This window comes from Chiloscyllium plagiosum, chromosome 28 (genome assembly GCF_004010195.1).
Source record: "Chiloscyllium plagiosum isolate BGI_BamShark_2017 chromosome 28, ASM401019v2, whole genome shotgun sequence".
Taxonomy (NCBI): domain Eukaryota; kingdom Metazoa; phylum Chordata; class Chondrichthyes; order Orectolobiformes; family Hemiscylliidae; genus Chiloscyllium; species Chiloscyllium plagiosum.
The window spans coordinates 1034448-1054817 of NC_057737.1; the positions used below are offsets into that span (position 1 = coordinate 1034448).

Here is a 20370-nt window from a genome sequence, read left to right on the forward strand (position 1 = left end):
GTGTGGAATGCTCTGCCACAGGGGGCAGTGGAGGCCCAGTCTCTGGATTCATTTAAGAAAGAGTTGGATAGACCTCTCAAAGATAGTGGAATGAAGGGTTATGGAGATAAGGCAGGAACAGGATACTGAATAGGAATGATCAGCCATGATTATATTGAATGGCGGTGCAGGCTCGAAGGGCTGAATGGCCTACTCCTGCACCTATTGTCTAATACCAGACTCTGTACAGCCACACCAAAGAAAGGTGTGAAATCTAGAATTCGAGAAGATGAAGTGCAGTGTAAGCTGCTCCATAAATACAAGCTGCTGCTGTTTGGCTGATCTTCCCCCACTGACCATCCTTCTCTTCGAGAATGGCAGTTTCTGCACTTCCCTCGGTACCGAGGAGCAATGCCACAGGAGAGCTTCTAATTATGTGATAGAAATAAAATTGCTCTCAGGCACCAAGTTGTACCTGTCTGTAAAACCAAGAAGTTCTATCCTGAAATCCTGCAAGTCATCAGATATATCAAGTACAGAGTTGTTAGACCAGGCCTACCTGAGTCCCAGTACAAACAAGGTCTCTATAAAATCCCTAAAGGATAGTCAGGGTAGATGTAGGCAAGATGTTTACCCTGGTTGGGGAGGCTAGAGTCAAGGCACCCAATTTTAAGCAGTTAAGGGAGAACACAGAATTTTTGTTTTACTCAGTTATGAACCTTTGTAATTCTCTACCTCAATGGGGCTGTGGAGGCTCAGAGTCTGTTTAAGGTAAAGATTGATCTAGTACCAGTGGCGTAGGGACACGGGGAGTAAGAGGCAAAGTCTTCACTTGACCATGATTAGACTGAAAGGCAGAGCATGGTTAGCAGACAGAAGAGCCAACTGTTGTTCTTACGTTTCCTGGGCTCCAGTCCAACTGCCTCATTCTGCAGGACTCTCGAGATTCCCAGGACAGCTCTCATCTGTTATACAAGACTCCCCGAGTCCTAGTAAAACCAGCTCCTGTTATACAGGATAGCATGCTGCTGGTGTGTTGGGAGCAAATAGTTTTCCTACCTCTGCCCGATCGGTGGTAAGGGCTGGTCTGTCGTTATCAACCTGCAGCACTTAGCTCATCTCTTGGTTCCTGATTAAGTGAGGCACTAAGAAGCCAAGATGAAGATTCTTTCGAATCTGCAACTGTTCTTACAGATTGGAGGGTAGCTAATATAACAACAGGATGCCATGTGGCCCCTTGAACCTACTCTGCTGTTCCTTATGATCATGGCCAAGTGCTGGATCCAATTCCCTGAAGTGTTGCACACTTGGCTGTTACTTTGGGAATTCCACAGGCTCACCACTCTCTGGGTGAACAAATGAATCGATCTCAACACATTCTCAGACTGTGACCCCTGCGTCTGGACTCCCCCATCATCAGGAACATTCTTCTGTGTTAGCATTTTATAGATTTCTAGAAGATTCCCCCTTCCTTATTCTTCCTCCAGTCAATCTAAATCTGAACCAATAGTCTCTCTCCATACACAAGTCTCACCACCCCAGGAATTGATCTGGTAAACCTTGGTTATATTCCCTCCCTCATTCTCCCTCCGATGAGGAGACCAAAACGGCACACAATACTCTCACTGAGACCTTGTTCAATGATAGAAAGAGATGCCCGCTCCTATACGGGAATCCTCTCACTATGAAGGCCAACATCCCACTTCCTTTCCTCACTGCCTACTGCATCTGCCCAACTACCTTCCCACAGCAACAGGTGTACAAGAACAACCAGGTCTTATTGCCCAAATCACGCTGAAACATCTCTGCATCCACCTCACAGCTCCCAATCCCACCCAGCTTTGTCTCATCCACAAATCTGAAGACACTACATTTAATTCCCTCAACCTAATCATTTATATTGTGAACAGCTGAGGTCCTAGCACTGACCCTTCATACCCCACTGGTCACCTGCTGTCACTTGGAAAAAGACCTGTTTATTCCTATCCTTTGTTTCCTGTCTGCCAACCAGTTCTGTGCTCGGTCAGTATAGTATTCTAATTCCATGTTCTTTACCTTTACACACTAATCTCTCAGGTGGGACTTCATCGAAAGTTCAAATAAACCACATCCACTGGCTCTCCTTCATGAGCTCTGCAAGTTACATTCTCAAAAAATTCCAATAAATACATCAACCATCATTTCCCTTTTGTAAATCCATCCTGACTCCGTCCAATCTTGCCACTGCTTTGTAAATGCTCAGTTAAATCTTTTACAAATAGTGAGTTTTGAGAAGATTTGTAGCTCAGGTTGAAATTCCAGAACGCTCTTTTACAATGTACTTTTCCCAATGACTGATGTCAGACTCACTGGTCTATAATCCCTGGGTTTCTTGCTGTCTCCCTTTGTAAACAGTGGAGTTACATGAACTAATCTGCAGGATCTGATCCAGAGTCTAGAATCTTGGAAGGTTACCTTAGCTCCTCTGGGATGTAGCTTATCAGGGCCTGGGATTTATCTGCCTTCAGTCCCAATGCCCCCAACCCCATTTCCATACTAACACCGATTTCCTTCAGTTGCTCCCTCTCACTGAATCCTGTGATCCCCAACATTTCATTGGTGTCCTCCTTTGTCAGCACAGAACCAAAGGATGGATTTGGTTGATCAGCCATTCCCTTGTCTCCTATTATACCGTCCGGTGTTTCTGACCGTAAGGGGACTGCATTTGTCTTCACAAATCTGTTTCTCCTCACATATCTGTAGAAACGTTTTCAGTCAGTTCCCCATAGGCTTAACCTCATGTTCTCATTTTCTCTTTGTTCCCTTTGACTGAACTTAAACTGCTCCCGCTCAGATCTGTTCTCTCTTTTCTGGCCAATTTGTATGCCTCTTCTCTGGCTCTAATACAACATATAATTTCCCATGTAAGCCATAGTTTGGCCACATTTCCCATTGCACTTTTGCACATGATAGCAATGAACTGTTGCAGGTCACCAGTGTACTCTTTGAATGTTAGTCATTGCCTTTCGTTATCCCTTGAAATAACAAGGTTATTCAAACAAAGGAAAGCACTGACCCCTTGTGGGAATGACTCGGCATTGCATCAACCGCTTCAGATTTAAACCGGCCCCAACCAATCAACTTCCAAATCTTCAAATGATACAAACTAAAAAGGAGATTGTGAGCCAACAGATTCTGAAATGGAATATTTTTTAAATAAAAGGCAGAGGAGGAACTCTGGCTGGACACTCTAATCGATCTCAATCTCCAGCACATTGACAGTAGATTCAGTTCGCTCCCAAGGTATTGGGCTCGGAACGTAGGGATCATATGCCCATTTTGGGAAAACTCGCTTGTACAAGTTCATCAGCACAGTATCCTGGGATTTCAGCTGGCCATCAAACAAACATTTCATGTGTCCGTGAGTCCCTGAAAACAACACCATTTGTTAGGTCAGAGTTACTATCCCAGAGCTCTCACTAAGATTAACCTTCAACCCACGACCACCCATATTACAACGGTGACGGAGCGCCGCCCTGTCGGCGGGTCAGCGCTGAGGGAGCGCCGCCCTGTCGGAGGGTCAGCGCTGAGGGAGCGCCGCCCTGTCGGAGGGTCAGCGCTGAGGGAGCGCCGCCCTGTCGGAGGGTCAGCGCTGAGGGAGAGAGGATTGGTATGAAGTGTATTAGTTCATTAACCATCACCAGATGATTCATCAGATCAAGTGCTAGAAAGGACCTTACCTAAAGGCTCCTTGATGTGACCCCTTCGTCCCCATTTTGTTCGAAGTTCCACTGGTTTAAACCACAGCACATCCTCTGTAAAACAAATCTCCTCCTTAATATCATCAGCCACTGTTCATTGGTGAAGGATCAAGAAATTTAGTTACTGTCATCTCTTTCCAAAGTGGCATTAAAGCACACCCAGGGACAGGGACAGCACCGGGTTAGATACAGAGTAAAGCTCCCTCTACACTGTCCCCATCAAACACTCCCAGGGACAGGGACAGCACCGGGTTAGATACAGAGTAAAGCTCCCTCTACACTGTCCCCCAGCAAACACTCCCAGGACAGGGACAGCACAGGGTTAGATACAGAGTAAAGCTCCCTCTACACTGTCTCCCATCAAGCACTCCCAGGACAGGGACCGCACGGGGTTAGATTCAGAGTAAAGTTGCCTCTACACTGTCTCCCATCAAGCACTCCCAGAACAGGGACAGCATGGGATTAGATACAGAGTAAAGCTCCCTCTACACTGTCCCCCATCAAACACTCCCAGGACAGGAAGAGCACGGGGTTAAATGGAGTAAAGCTTTTAAACTGCAGCATTCAGTGTGAGGTTCATGTATTCCTGATCCAAATGTCTGTGCCTGAGATTTCTGCTCGCCAAAAGTTGATGTTTAGAGAGTTGAATCTCAGTGCTGCCCTAAACCCTGGCACTGCCCAGCTCCTCACCTCGGCTGAAGAACATGTAGCGCACCACGGAAGTTTTGTTCAGGATTTTGAAGGGATGGCCACTCAGGATAACTCTCTTGACGATGATGCGGTCAGGGTCAGCCTTCAGTACAGAGCCAGTTCCAATGAGGTCGTGCATACCTGGGACCAATCAGAGAGGTGGAGACAACAAACACTGAGACCAGAAGCAGCTCTGAGCTGCAGTGGGAACAACAGCCCTCCTCCAGAATATTAGTGACACACTGAGGACCCAGCTCCCCATCCCCAACTCCATGCAGCAACTGTTCACAGTAATATACATTATAGTGGCTATTCCACCATGTTGGCACCACACACACTCCATCGTCCTCCTCCTGCCAGCAATACCCATGCCCACCCCACCCTACAGACAGGCACTCTCAGCATCCCAAGACAGAGCAGTATACCCATCAGTCCCACCCCCACGAGACAGCCATCTGCCTGCCGTTCCCCTCACCCACTGATTCAGACGACAACCTACTGCACATACCATTGACTCTTTGCTTGAACATCAGGACGGAGGCTGGCGAGAAGGTGATTGGACCGTACACAGTGCCCACCAGAGTGCTGTTACAACGGAAAAAACGCTCATATTTGAACTTGTTGGCTGGGGTAGAGGAAAGGCATGGTTTAAATAAAGGAGCAGCATATTGAGACATTTGCTGAAAATCAGGCCCCTCAAAAACCCAAAGCTATTTACAAGCTGCGATTAATATTTAAAATGTTCACCCTATTCTTATAGAAGCAACAACCTAGGCCTTAGACCGCCGAGCATAGTTAGAGAAATGGCAATATGGCAGAAGATCCATTTATCTGTTTTTAATGACCATGAAATCAGGAATATTGGCCAAGGTAACAGTGAGAATGATTTACACTCATGCTCCAACATCATTCACTTCTGCTTGAAAGAACAAAGAACGCCTCACAGAAACCAGCGCTGAGCCCCCGACAGCGCGGCGCTCCCTCAGCGCTGAGGAGCCCCCGACAGCGCGGCGCTCCCTCAGCGCTGAGCCCCCGACAGCGCGGCGCTCCCTCAGCGCCACACAGAAACACAAGCTCCTGTTTTAACGCTTCATCAATGATTGTCACTGGTCACCAGATGAGAACAGGATCAGCACGACGAGCTCCCTCCCTCCACTCTGGTCCAATACCTGCCAGGAAGTTCACATACCTGATGTGTGCTGGGAATACAGAGGTGGAGCCCGAAATCTTCTGCAGCCACAGTGGAACACCATCTCCTCTTTCGACTTGATGGGCTCAGTGTTGCTTGCGTGCCTCCTGAGCAGGAAATGCATCACTGACATCTATGATAGAGAGGGGGAGAGAAAGACAGAGTTAGAGAATAAAACCTCAAACTGTTCAAGTAAACATCACCATCAAAGAGACATGTACATGAGAAGAGGCATCAAATTCACAGATTAATAGTAGCACACAAACACACCAGCCTGTCCATGGGCGGCACGGTGGTTAGCACTGCTGCCTCACAGCACTAGAGACCCGGGTTCAATTCCTGCCTCAGGCAACTGACTGTGTGGAGTTTGCACGTTCTCCCAGTGTCTGCGTGGGTTTCCTCCGGGTGCTCCGGTTTCCTCCCACAGTCCAAAGACGTGCAGGTCAGGTGAATTGGCCAAGCTAAATTGCCCATAGTGTTTGGGTGGGTTACGCTTCGGCGGTTGGTGTGGACTTGTTGGGCCGAAGGACCTGTTTCCACACTGTAATGTAATTAATCTAATCTAATCACTCTATAACACTGGGCTACAGTACTGGAGGGGACAGGTCTGTCACTGTATCGCACTGGGGTACGGCACTGGTGGGGACACGTCTGTCACTATCACACTGAGGTATGGTAGGGACAGGTCTGTCACTGTATCGCACTGGGGTATGGTACTGGTGGGGACAGGTCTGTCAGTGTATAACACTGGGCTACAGTAGTGGTGGGGACAGGTCTGTCACTGTATCGCACTGGGGTACAGCACTGGTGGGGACAGGTCTGTCACTGTATCGCACTGGGGTACAGTACTGGTGGGGACAGGTCTGTCACTGTATAACACTGTTCTGGATCAGTGGTGCTGGAAGAGCACAGCAATTCAGGCAGCACTGATCCAGAATCTGGTTTCCAGCATCTGCAGTCATTGTTTTTACCTAGTGTATAACACTGGGGTACAGTAGTGGTGGGGACAGGTCTGTCACTGTATCGTACTAGGGTATGGTACTGGTGGGGACAGGTTTGTCACTTTACAACACTGGGATACAGTACTGGTGGGAACAGGTCTGTCACTGTATAACACTGGGGTACAGTACTGGCTGGTGGGGACAGGTCTGTCACTGTATAACACTGGGGTACAGTACTGTTGAGGACAGGTCTGTCAGTGTATAACACTGGGGTACAGGAGGTGCATATGATCGTGGTTAAACTGCATCTAGAGCCTTGTGTGCACATTTGGTCTCTCTATCTGAGGAACGATATTACTGCCAGAAAGAGAGTACAACAAAGATTTACCAGAATTGGTCTTGGGAGGGTGAAGCCAGCTTACGAAATGATGTTGGACAAACTGGTCCTGTATTCTCTCCCGAGTTCTGAAGAATGCGAGGTGATCTCATTGAAACTTAGAAAATACTTAAAAGGGACAATCACAGTGCCAATACAGCTAAGATGGAACCCCCTGGTCGGAAGATGCCATTTATGACCAAGACATTTGTTCTTTTCCTCAGAGGCTCTGAATGTTTGGAACTCTTTTCCAAAGAGTGCCTGGGGAAGCTCAGGCTTGGAGTATATTTAAGTTAGAGATTGACTATGGTACACAGGGATAGAGGGATGGGGTGTGTAAAGAGCAGGGTAATGTTGTGGTTCTGTTCGCCGAGCTGGAAGTTTTTGTTGCAAACGTTTCGTCCCCTGGCTAGGCGACATCATCAGTGCTTGGGAGCCTCCTGCGAAGCGCTTCTTTGATGTTTCCTCCGGTGTTTATAGTGGTCTGTCCCTGCCGCTTCCGGTTGTCAGTTTCAGCTGTCCGCTGTAGTGGTTGGTATATTGTGTCCAGGTTGATGTGTTTGTTGATGGAGTTTGTGGATGAATGCCATGCCTCCAGGAATTCCCTGGCTGTTCTCTGTCTGGCTTGCCCTATGATAGTAGTGTTGTCCCAGTCGAATTCATGTTGCTTGTTGTCTGCGTGTGTGGCTACTAAGGATAGCTGGTCGTGTCGTTTTGTGGCTAGTTGATGTTCATGTATGCGGATTGTTAGCTGTCTTCCTGTTTGTCCTATATAGTGTTTTGTGCAGTCCTTGCATGGGATTTTGTACACTACATTTGTTTGGGTATCGGGTCCTTCGTTCTGGTGAGTTGTTGTCTGAGCGTGGCTGTTGGTTTGTGTGCCGTTATGAGTCCTAGGCAGGGACAGACCACTATAAACACCGGAGGAAACATCAAAGAAGCGCTTCGCAGGAGGCTCCCAAGCACTGATGATGTCGCCTAGCCAGGGGACGAAACGTTTGCAACAAAAACTTCCAGCTCAGCGAAAAGAACCACAACAACGAGCACCCGAGCTACAAATCTTTGCACAAACTTTGAGCATGGAAATGTTTGACCATATTGAATTGGTTGCCTACTCCTGCTTCTATATTTCTGACATCCCGAGGGATCCTGACAGGGTGGACATAGAAAGATTGTTTCTTGTGGGAGAATTCAAACCAGGAGTCAATATTTACTAATGAGGGATTTTCTATTTAAGACAAAGGTATGGGCTTTTCTCTCTCTGAGGAACATGAATCTTTGGAAGTCTTTGCGAAATGTTGGTGGAGGCAGAGTCTGAATATTTTTGAGGGAAGATGGATAGGTCCTTGGTATGAGAGAGGATGAGATAGGCAAGTACATCAGCCACATTTTTACTGAACGGTAGAGCAGGCTCGAGGGGCTGACTGGCTTCCTCCCACCCCCAAGACAATGTGTGCAGTACCTTGTGTTCGTGCGGCAGCAGGGTGAAGAGGGCCATGGGAACCTCTGGGTCGAGACTGTCCATCAGTGACACAGGTACGCTGCCAATGTGTACAGTAACATACCAGCCTGGCTGTCAGCAGGAAGAGAAAACCACCAGTCAGCTAAACACAGCAGCAGCTAAAACCTCAGCATTGACTCAAACGAGCTGATAAATCCCAAAATGCTCTCAAACTCTCTGGTACAATGAACAAAGTGTGAGAAACATACCCTCTTCATGTACAATACCAGGTTCAGCAACAGAGATTCCCCAACATCTCAGCTGGCAGCACAGGCAGTGGGTGAAAACCTGTCAGGGTTTCAGCAGGCAATAACCAGCAGAGGTATATGGAAGGCCCCGTGACACATGGAGGGAAGAGAGGACAATACTGGAGTTCCAACGTAAACATGGGTCACTGGCAACATGAGCCTCACTGTATCCCAGTGAGAGACAGCCCCTTCAGGAACTGTATCCCAGTGAGAGTCAGCCCCTTCAGGAACTGTATCCCAGTGAGAGTCACCACCTTCAGGAACTGTCTCCCAGTGAGAGACAGCTCCTTCAGGAACTGTATCCCAGTGAGAGACAGCCCCTTCAGGAACTGTATCCCAGTGAGAGACAGTCCCTTCAGGAACTGTATCCGAGTGAGAAACAGCCCCTTCAGGAACTGTATCCCAGTGAGAGACAGTCCCTTCAGGAACTGTATCCGAGTGAGAAACAGCCCCTTCAGGAACTGTATCCCAGTGAGAGACAGCCCCTTCAGGAACTGTATCCCAGTGAGAGACAGTCCCTTCAGGAACTGTATCCGAGTGAGAAACAGCCCCTTCAGGAACTGTATCCCGGTGAGAGACAGCCCCTTCAGGAACTGTATCCCAGTGAGAAACAGCCCCTTCAGGAAGTGTATCCCAGTGAGAGACAGCCCCTTCAGGAACTGTGTCCCAGCACATCCCACTGCCTTCAGGAACTGTATCCCAGTGAGAGACAGCCCCTTCAGGAACTGTATCCCAGTGAGAGACAGCCCCTTCAGGAACTGTGTCCCAGCGAGAGACAGCCCCTTCAGGAACTGTATCCCAGTGAGAGACAGCCCCTTCAGGAACTGTGTCCCAGCACATCCCACTGAGGTTAAACAGTAAACCCTGGTCTCTGGTTAAAGCTGATACACATATCTGAAATTAGAGCTCAGGAACGTGCTGTCTAAAACCAATCTGGGATCTTTACAGTTCAAACATACGCAGCACGACACCTCCCTGCCCATCTGCTGCTGAAACTACATTCAGAATCCTGAAAGCACAGACATAACAGCGCTCCCCCCAGCACACCTCCCCACCACCATACCCAAATTCACCCTCCCCCACACATTACACACCCCTGCCCCAATTACCATTGCACCTTCCACCTCCTCTTCAATCTCCCTGTAGATTCTTCTCTTTGTCCGGGTATAATTCTGGAACTGGAATATTCTGGCATAATCCCGCGGTAAGTTCTCCTTGGGGTCCCAGGGTGAAGTGCGGAAACTCTTCAGCCCCCGATACTTCTGAAACCTGTGGAGGTCAACAAAACATGTCCAGAATAATCAGACATCATTTCGGGAGAATCGAAAGCACCGATTAGTGTTCTCTTACATTATCCTGTACCACATTCCCACCACAATCACAGAATAGTCCACACAGGAGGCCATTCAGCCAGACATATCTGTGCTGATGCTTTGGAAGAGCTATTCAATGCCATAACAGGATAGCTAGCCATCGTGCTGGATACTGGCTACCCTGATCAGATCACTGCTCACTCTAACCCAAAACTTATGAATGGGCCTAAAGCTGCCACTTTCAGTCCCAAAACATATCCAATATTCGATGCAATTCTATGATTGAACTGTCTTTGCTAAACAATCCCAATTGCACTGAGAATGACAGTAAATGGATATAAAATGATCAATTGGATTCACAGCATCATCTGCTTATGAACCATCCTACTGCTGGACACAAATAATCTTCCATCTACACAACCCAAACAGCTCAAGCAGACCTGAAGGAGGAGCTGACGGATTTATCATAGGTATTGTATCATGAAGGAGGAGGATCTCAGTAAAGGAATTCTAGCTTCACCAAAAGGCCAGAATGTTCAGTCCCTCACTCCATCGTCATTTTGAACCGAAACAACTCACATAGATTAACTGTGGAACCATGTTGTGCCACACTGCTCAATGAAGACCTGTTCTCACATGATGCACTTGTGAGAGTGCACAGAGGCATGCCCAGCACTGGTCTGCAACAGCTGCCTGTAGTGTCCAGCAACGGAGGTATTGTCCAACAAAGCACAAAGAACTACCGTTGAGTGTCCCTGCTAGGTGCTGCTTAGTGCCAAGGTAACCAGCAAGTTTGATTCGCTGTCAACTTATATCATTGACACCTGGAAATGCTGTACAGTAGTAAAAGGTAATGACTGGAAGGATGGACCTGTCCATCATTGTGTTGTGGAGTCTCGGGACCAAGTCTTGGTTACTGACCAAGTTCCACAATATCAGGCAGCCTCCACACACCTGACTCGAGCAGCTACATCCTTCGGTGTGTCTACCTCATCGGGGAACATTTCATCCATTCGCTCCTGCTTGCACTTTTCCAGCATCATCATCTCCTCCTCTTCATCAACCTTCTCATCATAATTATCATCACGAATACTTTCTGGAACTGTCATGGTTTCACATTCCTCATCAGTCTCTTCCTCACAATCACTTTCTTCGCTGGCCTATAGGAAAGGAATAATAGCAGCTGGAGGTGACAAATCCCCTTCTCACTTAAAAACCATCGACAGCACCAGGGGTGTCCAGGTAACACTTCAGCACATCACAGACAAGCTGCTCCACACTCACGCACTCTGCCCAAGTGTTTCAGAGTGCACTCACTGCTGCTACATAGGCAGGAGCAGCTACAAGAAACACAGCAATACCAGACTATCAGCAATGAGATGAATTAGCAGATAAATGCCTGCTGGGGGTCAGTTGTTGGTAGGACAACTCACCATTCAGCAATATCACAGGAGTTTTCACATGCAGCTTAACAAGCATACCCCCTGTGCACACCAACCCAACGACAGCAGCACCTACATTATAGCACTCCTTCAGAACCATGCTGTGTGGGGCGGTGGGTGCCAGCCTATTGTACTTACTTACCAGAAGCTCAGGTACTCTGAATTGGGGCTCCTTGTAGCCCCAGTGAGATGAGCAGCCACTGTCACACTCTCTGGGAACTCCATGTACATACCCAAGTTGCACATCAGATTGTGACTTATGGCCAGCTCCCAGGGATTGCTCTCATTTACTAGACCACATGGTGCTGTTCTCCCCATATGTAAATATTAAATATGGTCCCAGAAATGGCCCCCAGAGCCCTGATGAAAATAATGGCTGTTTCACTCTCAAAAAAGTTGTTTAAAAAACCTGACCCAGTGGGTGTACAATTAAACAGCAATGTTTCCTGACTCAGGGGACAATTTTTAAGCCGATTTTCTTTAGAACTCTGCGCAATTCAGAGACAGATCTACAGAACAAACAGCACCAAGGCTTACCTGTGACACTGTCTCGCCCATTATCTCATCTTTCTCCATATCTTCGTCACTTTCCTCCTCCTCATCTCCCTCATCATCCAGAATCCAGGTGGCCTGATAATCAGAGGTACCTTTCGGAACTTTCCGAACAATCTTCCTGCTTAACTTCAGAGTATCTAGAAGAGGGAGATGGGTAGAACTAACAGTGACGATTGAGTTATCAAAGCACCAAGCTAAGCAGTAGGCAGTGAACTTCCATCATTTTCCAATTACCATTAACTGGAGGCTCACTGCCTTCACTATCAAAAGATATGGAAAACATGTCAGTATTGGCATACATCAGGAGATGGAAGGGAGAGAGGAACTTAGTCAAGTTGCAATCCAAGGAAAATGGTACTGAGCAAACTGCTGGACTTGAAAGAACTGGCTAATGAGATAGTAAATCTAACTGTCCTCTGTTCAAGAAGGGAAGGAGGCAGTAAACAAGGGACTACCACTCCGTCAGCTTGACTCCTGCCATGGGGGAAGGTGTTTGAATTAATTAGTGAGGAAGTTAAAACTCAAGGTAATCAAGAAAATGTCAAGCTGCTTACTTTGGTGGGAAGAAAATAAAAGTAGAGCGTTACTTGCGGATGTGGGGTGCTCTGGTGCACAAGTCACAAGGTTAGTACGCAGGCACAGCAAGTGAATAATAAGGTGAATGGAATGCTCGGCCTTATTACAACAGAAAGGGAACATGAAAACTATGACATCCAGCTGCAGTCACACAGCACATTGGTGAGACCACTAATCAAATGCTGTGTACAGCTTTGGTTTCATTATCTCAGAACAATGGACATGTGTTGGAGGAGATTCAGAGGAGGTTCAGAACGAGGGGATGAGGAGGGACAAGAGGCATTGTGGGGATGAGGGAAGAGAGCAATTATATGACAGAGACAGAGGAAAGTGCAACATTTCTATTTAAATAAATCTCAGTCCAACTAAATGAATACTTTAAGTATCTGTTTAAAAATGTTAAGATAAACAAAAGCCACACAATAGCCCACACAGTATGCAGAAAGACGTGCTTTATCTTTTGAACAACCTTACTCCATACTATCTGAAGCAGGACATTAGGTCCATCAATAGAACTGTGTGCAACACCATTGTTTAGCATTTGAACTTAGTGAAGTCTCCAACCCCCTACTTCCCTGGGATCGAATCAACACCAATCCAACACCCCTCCCCCCCTCAAAAAAAAACCTCTGCTATCCTGCTGTGAGGACCTTTGGGGGATTTTACTGTGCAGTGTTGTTCACCTTTCCACAGATTTTGAAATAGGTTACCCCTCTCTGTTGGAGTGATCAAGAAGGCATTCAAATCATATTCTCACAGGTTTCCAAACAACACCAAGATGAAGTGGGGTAGGGGCAGGAGACTTCAAGGGGATGTGAGGAAAAATCTTTTCACCCAGAGATGATGGGAATCTGAAACTCGCTGCATAGAAGGATGGGAAAGGAGACAGAAATCTTCATAACACTGTAGAAATATCTAGACGTGCACTTGTGATGCCAAGGCATATATGGCTATGGCACAAGTGCTGAAAAAGGGGATTAGAACCCCAAGGTGGTTGCTTTTGACCAGTGCAGACTCAATGTACCAAAAGACCTTTTTCCGTGCAGTATGACTATGTAAACTGGGAAGTCTCTGGGTGTGGGGGAACAGGTAGGAGAGGCACAGAGTGGCAATATTTAGTAAGTCCCAGCGTGCCTGGAGTTTAGGATGAACCACTCACCCTCAGCCTCCTGCAGCTCTTCGTCTGTGGGCCAAGTCTGCTCTCCCTCCATCGGATCAGGAACAACTTCCGATTCAAGCGATTCCTGCTTTCTAGAATCTGCTTTCATCAGAACTTTCAGGTCCTCTTCCATCTCAGCACAGGGATCCTGACAAAGAGAAAGGATTCTAATCGATGAGTGCAGGATCAAGGATAGCAAGCTCACCCTGATGGCCCCATCTTTCCGACCTCTGCTCAAGCAGGCACAAGAGTTCATCCTCACATTCTGCCCCCTGAAATGGCTTCTCTCTCTCGTTTATTAAATACATTGCTGAGATAACATTATGTAACACATATTGCAAAAATATTTACTTCATTGCTGACAGCTCATCACTTTTCATTTATAAATATTTCCATGTTGTAAAAAAGACTTCCCACACAAACATTTCAGACTGTAATTATACCTTCCCACATAAAACCTGGTGGAAATGCGTAGTCACATTGTGACGTGTTGACTGAAGCAGTTTCCATTCTAAATATGGACATAAGAACGAATGAAATTTCACTAATAAAATGTATATTGCTAATCCCATTGCAATTTGTAATCTCATTAGTCCTACAGTACCCCCACAATTTAAAGTGTAACTACAATGACAGATTTACATATGCTTTTCAATGTTGGCGTGGCAATTTATAATGGAAATATGAAAATAACAGACAACCCAAAAACATCAGCTGAATTGTATGTAATCACACCCAAAACCAGCCCCACTCGTGGCCTTTAAACCTCTCCCAACACAGGTCGATATCTAGTCTCTATTTCTCTAAGATGGATCAGTATTAGTATTAAATATTTATAATTACTAAACTGGAACAAGGATTGAGGGACTTCAGTTATGTGAAGCAGCAAGGACTGTTCTCCTCAAAGACAGGAATCCCTCTGCAGGAGGCTTAATCAACCTGGTCAATGTTCTCAGAGGTTTTAATTGAGGATCTGAGGGGAAACTGTTCCAAAACATAGGAAGGTCAATAAGGAGACAGGTGTAAGGTGTGCTGAAAGGTCATGGATCAGAAACACTAACTAACTTTCTGTTTCTCTCTTGGGATTCTGTGTAACCTTCTGAGTATTTCCAGCATTTTTGTTTTATTACAGACTGAAGAACCAAACAGGAAATAAAACAGGGAGATAAAGAGCTTCCTTCTGCCCCATGAGCTGCTATGACCTGGAACACATTGAAAGAGCAGAGGAGCAGATTCAATAATAATTTTCAAAACAAATTTAACAAATACATGAAAACCAAAAAAAAAACTGCAGGCTATGGAGAAACAAATGGGAAAAGGGGGACAAATTGAATAGACCTTTCAGAGTGATAACACAGGCAGATGGACTGAATGGTCTTCTGTGCTGTACAATTTTATGGAAAAGCCTTTTGAGTGCTTCAGTTAAATTTCTACTCACACTTATTGTCAGGCCCTCTCTTTTCTTAGTAGTCTTGGGGTTCAGGGGCATGGGGTCAGGTGAACCATCAATTTGTTGCATCTGGAAATCTCCGTGTCCTACAATGTGAACCAGCCTGTTTACATTCAGTGGCTGCCCCCGGATATAACCAGACACCTTCAGTGTCCCCACCAGCCCATTTCCATCATCAGCTTCAAACGTCACTTGCTGAGCCAATAAGTAGGATCGGTGATCTCTGAAAGCAAGGTGTCGCTGTTTCTGCATTGCAATGTGTCTGACAATCAGTGCAGCATCCTGCTCCGTGTCCACGTGAAAGAGTTTCGCATCAAGAAAACGTCTCTCTAAAATCTTGGTCAAACTCCTTTTAGCATCTGTTCGCTTCTTGACAGGAAGGTCATTAATTCCTTGAACCACAAACACTGTGGGATAATAGTCAGTTAGAATTAGGACACTGTTCTAGATTAGCATTTCTCACACCCCCACAGCAGGGCCTTTAGTCAGGAGACAGTGTGGAACATGGACATGCCATTATACCCAATGAGTCATTCCTACTCATCTAAAAGAATTCAGGGTTCCCACCCCACCCTCACAGACATCGGTGCCCCACCCCCACCGACGTTGGCGCCCCCCTGACATCAGCCCACCTTCCCTAATACTCATCCCCTCCAAACAGCAGTCCCTCCCAATCCCCACCCACCCTAAACAGACTTTTAAACTTTAACTCGAGACTGATAGTCCTAGAACAAAGGCATGAGACTGTCAGAGCCCACCAGCACCCAGTCCGTACCATGACTTGGGAGGCCTTGTGCAAACAGACAGGAGAGGCAGAAGTCACCATAACTATCCCATCCCTCATGTGGATCCAGCACCAACATCAGCGTGTCCGCCACTTTGGCAAGATCAAGGACAGCATGGATATCACCTGAAAATAGTACAGAAAGTGTGTTAGAAGAGCAGGAGGCCATTCTGCCCCTTTATCTTTTCTATTTTCAAGTTTTAACATAACTGATCTGTATCACACCTTAGCTCCCAATGTCAACATCCTTCCAATAAGAAAAGTCTAAGTTTCAATAACGCAGGTTTTCAGAGCAGGAAGATTTCCAATCCTTTTGTGTGAACAAATGCTTCCTAACATTACCCTTAATGGCCTGGTTCAAATTTTAAAGTTCTGCCACACATCCCTCAGAACTAGAACCAGTGTTAGTAGGTTATCTCTACCTAAGCATAGTTACAAATGTCAGCTTTTTTCCAGGTGGCTATATTTTAACCCAACCCTTTTAATTCCAAGTAAAATGGAATATGGCCTCCTACTGGCTCTGGTTGGCAATAAGCCAGTGTGACCCGGTTACCACAGGGACTGAGAACCCAGATCTAGTCTTAATGACAATCAGGTAACAGGTTAAATATCAGGACAATGAGGACAAAGCAGCTTAACTTCACCACAGATAAACAAACAGAGTGCCAGTCGATCACATTCAGAGAATGCACAGAGAGAAAGATGGTAGCATGTGAGAGAGGGGAAGGAAAGCTGCACCTGTAACAGCAGCATCAGAGTGATCATAGCAGCGATAACCAGAGGGTGCCTTACTGCTGCAAGTCAATTCAATAACCCTCCGATGGAATGAATGAAGGGATTTTGAAAAAGACTCTGCAAGTCTTGCTCCGATATGCAGGAGACAAGAACCCATGGAAATGCCAGAAACATTTCTGGAACTTTCAAAGCAAAACCACATTTCTACCCAGAACTCAGTGAGATGTACAAACTTGGCATGAGATCAGAACCGTGTCATCAAGCCAGAGTCTAAACCTTAACTGTTTCTCTCTGCACTGATGCAGTCAGATCTGCCGAGTTCCTCCTGCACGGTTTGTAATATCTGTGCTCTAGTTTAGAAATTAGTTGAATACTAAGTAAAGTTTAGTCAATGTTGGTTTTAGTGCTTATTACAGTAAAAATCTGAAAACTTTAAATCTTATGCGATTCCTTTAATTCAAACCTCCTTTTGAAAAAGTGATTCATCTCTATGTTGTAATATCACCATAACCCTTTTATCATCTTCATTAGATCATCATTTAACTGTCTAAACCAAAGGAAATATTTCTTTAATCACGTCTCCCCATTTACCCCCTGCTAATCCCACGCCAAGGTCAATGCTGAGATGTGGAACCCAGCCAAGGGCTGAATCCAGATACCCCTGCTGGGGTCTGACCAGCATTTTCCAAACGTTTCCTGTCTCTGTATTACAGCTCCATTATGATAGAGACTAATTATCATTTTAGGATGTTTTTGCACTGGTCTTCTAAATGTTCACGTTTCTGCTGTTGAATACCAGGATTCCATCGTAGCTCCCATTTTCTCTGGGACGGAGCAGCAGTTAGGCTGGGCTGGAAGAGCAGCTGTTACATGCTGCAGACCCACAGCAATCAGAAAGTGACTGCAGACTAAGTCAGTCATGGAGGGTGGGCTATTAACAAGTGTGAATTTCCCAGCCCTTTGTTAACTCCAGAGGGTTCTATGAGGGTCAAGGGAATAGAGGCTCTTGAATTGAAGTCAGGAATGTGACTGCCATGCCACCCCAGGCTCCCCAGGGGTGTGACCATCCGGCTGGTTTTCAGCTGCAGCTAAACTGGACTCAGAGAGCAGCACACAAATAATCCACACTGAGCCTAAACTGCTTTGGTAAACATGCACTCTCCATTCACACACACATTGTTCTTTTGCTTGAAATACAAAGCCCAACAGGTGCACACCGACCCTCTGAAGAGTATCCCACCCAGACCCATTTCCCAACTCTATTACTCTACATTTCCCCTGACTAATGCACCTAATCCACACATTCCTGAATACTATGGGACAGTAAGTATGGCCAATTCATCTGACCTGCACATCTTTGGACTGTGGGAGGAAGCTGGAGCACCCGGAGGAAACCCACGCAGACACGGGGGGAATGTGCAAACTCCACACAGACAGTCGCCCGAGGCTGGAATCGAACCTGAGTCCCTAGCACTGTGAGTCAGCATTGGTAACCACTGAGCCACTGTGCTGCCCATTTGGTGTTTAAACAGGCAGATTACAACATACACAGACTATTCAGCCCACTAGCCTGCTGAATGAGCGACTCTCTTATACCATACCTCCCACTTTCTCTTAGTAACCCTCTTCCTTTCCAGATAAAAATTCAAATCGGTTTTGAAAGCCTCAATTGTCCCTGTCTCCACCGCTCTCAGATGGTGGAAAATAGATCCTAACCATTCACTGCACGGAAGTGTTCCTCATGTTGCCATCACTTGTTTTGCCATTGACCTTAAACATATCCTCTAATTCTCAATCTTTCCACCAACAGGAACAACGCTTCCCTGTGTATTCCGTCCAGACCTCTCATCATTTCGATCACCTTTAACAAATTTTCTCTTCTCCACGAAAGAAAAGCAACTTCTCCGACATCATTGAAGAGTGTCAATGCTGGAAACATTCCTGTGAATCACTTTCGAATGCCCTTTGTTAAATGGCCATAATGAACAAAGAACCACAGGCATCTGTCTCTCTCTCAGACACAAATGGACATTGACAGCTCAAGGAGCACAATTCCACAACATTGTCACTAAGTAATTACCCTTAAGAGTGACAGCTGTCTCATCTCCACCTTTTTCTGGGAATGCAGCTTATGTCAGTCCTCATTCCTGATGAAGGGCTTTTGCCCTTTCCCTGCTTCTCAGATGCTGCCCGAACTGCTGTGCTTTTCCAGCACCACACTCTAGACTCTGTTCTAAAGGGTCACTGGATTTCTCTCCACAGATGCTGTGAGACTTGCCAAGTTTCTCTGGCAATTTCTGTTTTTGTTTCTGATTTGCAGCATCCGGAGTTCTTTGGTTTACTTTCCTGTAGGTTGTAGACGCAAACAACAACCCAGCAGAAGTATCCAGCAGAAGGTTGGAGCACAGAGCTGGTCGGGAAGGTAAGTGATTGATATTTGAGTGGGTGTGTTCTATACCCCAGACCCTACATAGTAGGGCCTCCCTCCCATCCTCCTCCTCTAACGTAACTTTAAAGTTCACAGGTAAGCTACTCAGTGTTCTTGCTTTGGTGACGAAGTGTAGAGTAATGGCAGCGCAGGCAGGCAGGGATCCCCTGTAGTCATTCCCCTAAACAATAGGTATACCGCTTTGGATACTGGTGGGGGGTACAGCCTAGCAGGGGTAAGCTGCAGTGACCGGGTCTGTGGCATGAGGTCTGGCTCTTGAGACTCAGAAGGGAAAGGGGGAGAGGAGGAGAGCGCTAGTTATAGGAGACTCTCTAGTTAGAGGGACGGACAGGCGATTCTTTGGGCATGGGCGAGACTCTCGGATGGTTTGTTGCCTCCCGGGTGCCAGGGTCCAAGACATCTCGGACCGTGTCTTCAGAATCCTTAAGGGGGAGGATGTGCAGCCAGAAGTCGTGGTGCACGTTGGCACCAACGACATAGGTAGGAAGAGAGGTGGGGAGGTCATTCAAGAGCTCAGGGAGTTAGGCTGGAAGCTGAAAGCTAAGAGGTGGGGAGGTCATTCAAGAGCTCAGGGAGTTAGGCTGGAAGCTGAAAGCTAGGACAGACAGAGTCGTCATCTCTAGGTTGTTGCCGGTGCCATGTGATAGTGAGGCAAGGAATAGGGAGAGAGTGCAGTTGAACATGTGGCTGCAAGGATGGTGTAGGAGGGAGGGCTTCAAGTGTTTGGACAATTGGACTGCATTCTGGGGAAGGTGGGACCTGTACAAGCAGGACGGGTTGCACCTGAACCAGAAGGGCACCAATATCCTGGGGGATAGGTTTGCTAGCTATCTTCGGGGGGGGTTTAAACTAATTTGGCAGGGGGATGGGATCCGGACTTGTAGTCCAGCAAGTAGGCTAGCTGTTTGTCAGGATGTCCAAGTGTGTGGGGAGGCTGAGAAGAAGGTAGCACTGACAGGGAATACTTGCAGACACAGAGATGTGTTCAAGTGCGTATACTTCAACGCAAGGAGTATCAGAAATAATGTCGGTGAACTTAAGGCGTGGATCGGTACCTGGGACTACGATGTTGTGGCCATCACGGAAACGTGGATAGAAGAGGGACAGGAATGGTTGTTGGAGGTTCCTGGTTACAGATGTTTCAGTAAGATTAGGGAGGGTGGTAATAAAGGAGGGGGATGGCATTGCTAATTAGAAATGGTATAACGGCTGCAGAAAGGCAGTTCAAGGGGGATCTGCCTTT

At 46.6% G+C, this 20370-nt stretch overlaps 2 protein-coding genes across 2 annotated transcripts in view; both read right to left on the reverse strand.

Annotated features, from left to right (window-relative positions):
* LOC122564199 (alpha-2-antiplasmin-like) overlaps positions 1-2630 on the reverse strand; it is a 34767-nt gene extending 32137 nt beyond the window's left edge. Inside the window, exon 1 of the mRNA XM_043718893.1 lies at positions 2434-2630. Coding sequence (XP_043574828.1) covers positions 2434-2630 — 197 coding nt within the window. The remainder of the gene's footprint in view (positions 1-2433) is intronic.
* Positions 2631-3151: 521 nt separating this feature from the next.
* Positions 3152-20370, reverse strand: part of tsr1 (TSR1 ribosome maturation factor) — a 22201-nt gene continuing 4982 nt past the window's right edge. The window contains exons 4-15 of the mRNA XM_043718048.1: positions 15935-16069; positions 15148-15566; positions 13710-13857; positions 11957-12111; positions 10932-11137; positions 9774-9933; positions 8378-8488; positions 5599-5731; positions 4918-5034; positions 4410-4550; positions 3699-3773; positions 3152-3387 (exon numbers count right to left, since the gene is read on the reverse strand). Coding sequence (XP_043573983.1) covers positions 3209-3387; positions 3699-3773; positions 4410-4550; positions 4918-5034; positions 5599-5731; positions 8378-8488; positions 9774-9933; positions 10932-11137; positions 11957-12111; positions 13710-13857; positions 15148-15566; positions 15935-16069 — 1979 coding nt within the window. The 3' untranslated portion in view covers positions 3152-3208. The remainder of the gene's footprint in view (positions 3388-3698; positions 3774-4409; positions 4551-4917; positions 5035-5598; positions 5732-8377; positions 8489-9773; positions 9934-10931; positions 11138-11956; positions 12112-13709; positions 13858-15147; positions 15567-15934; positions 16070-20370) is intronic.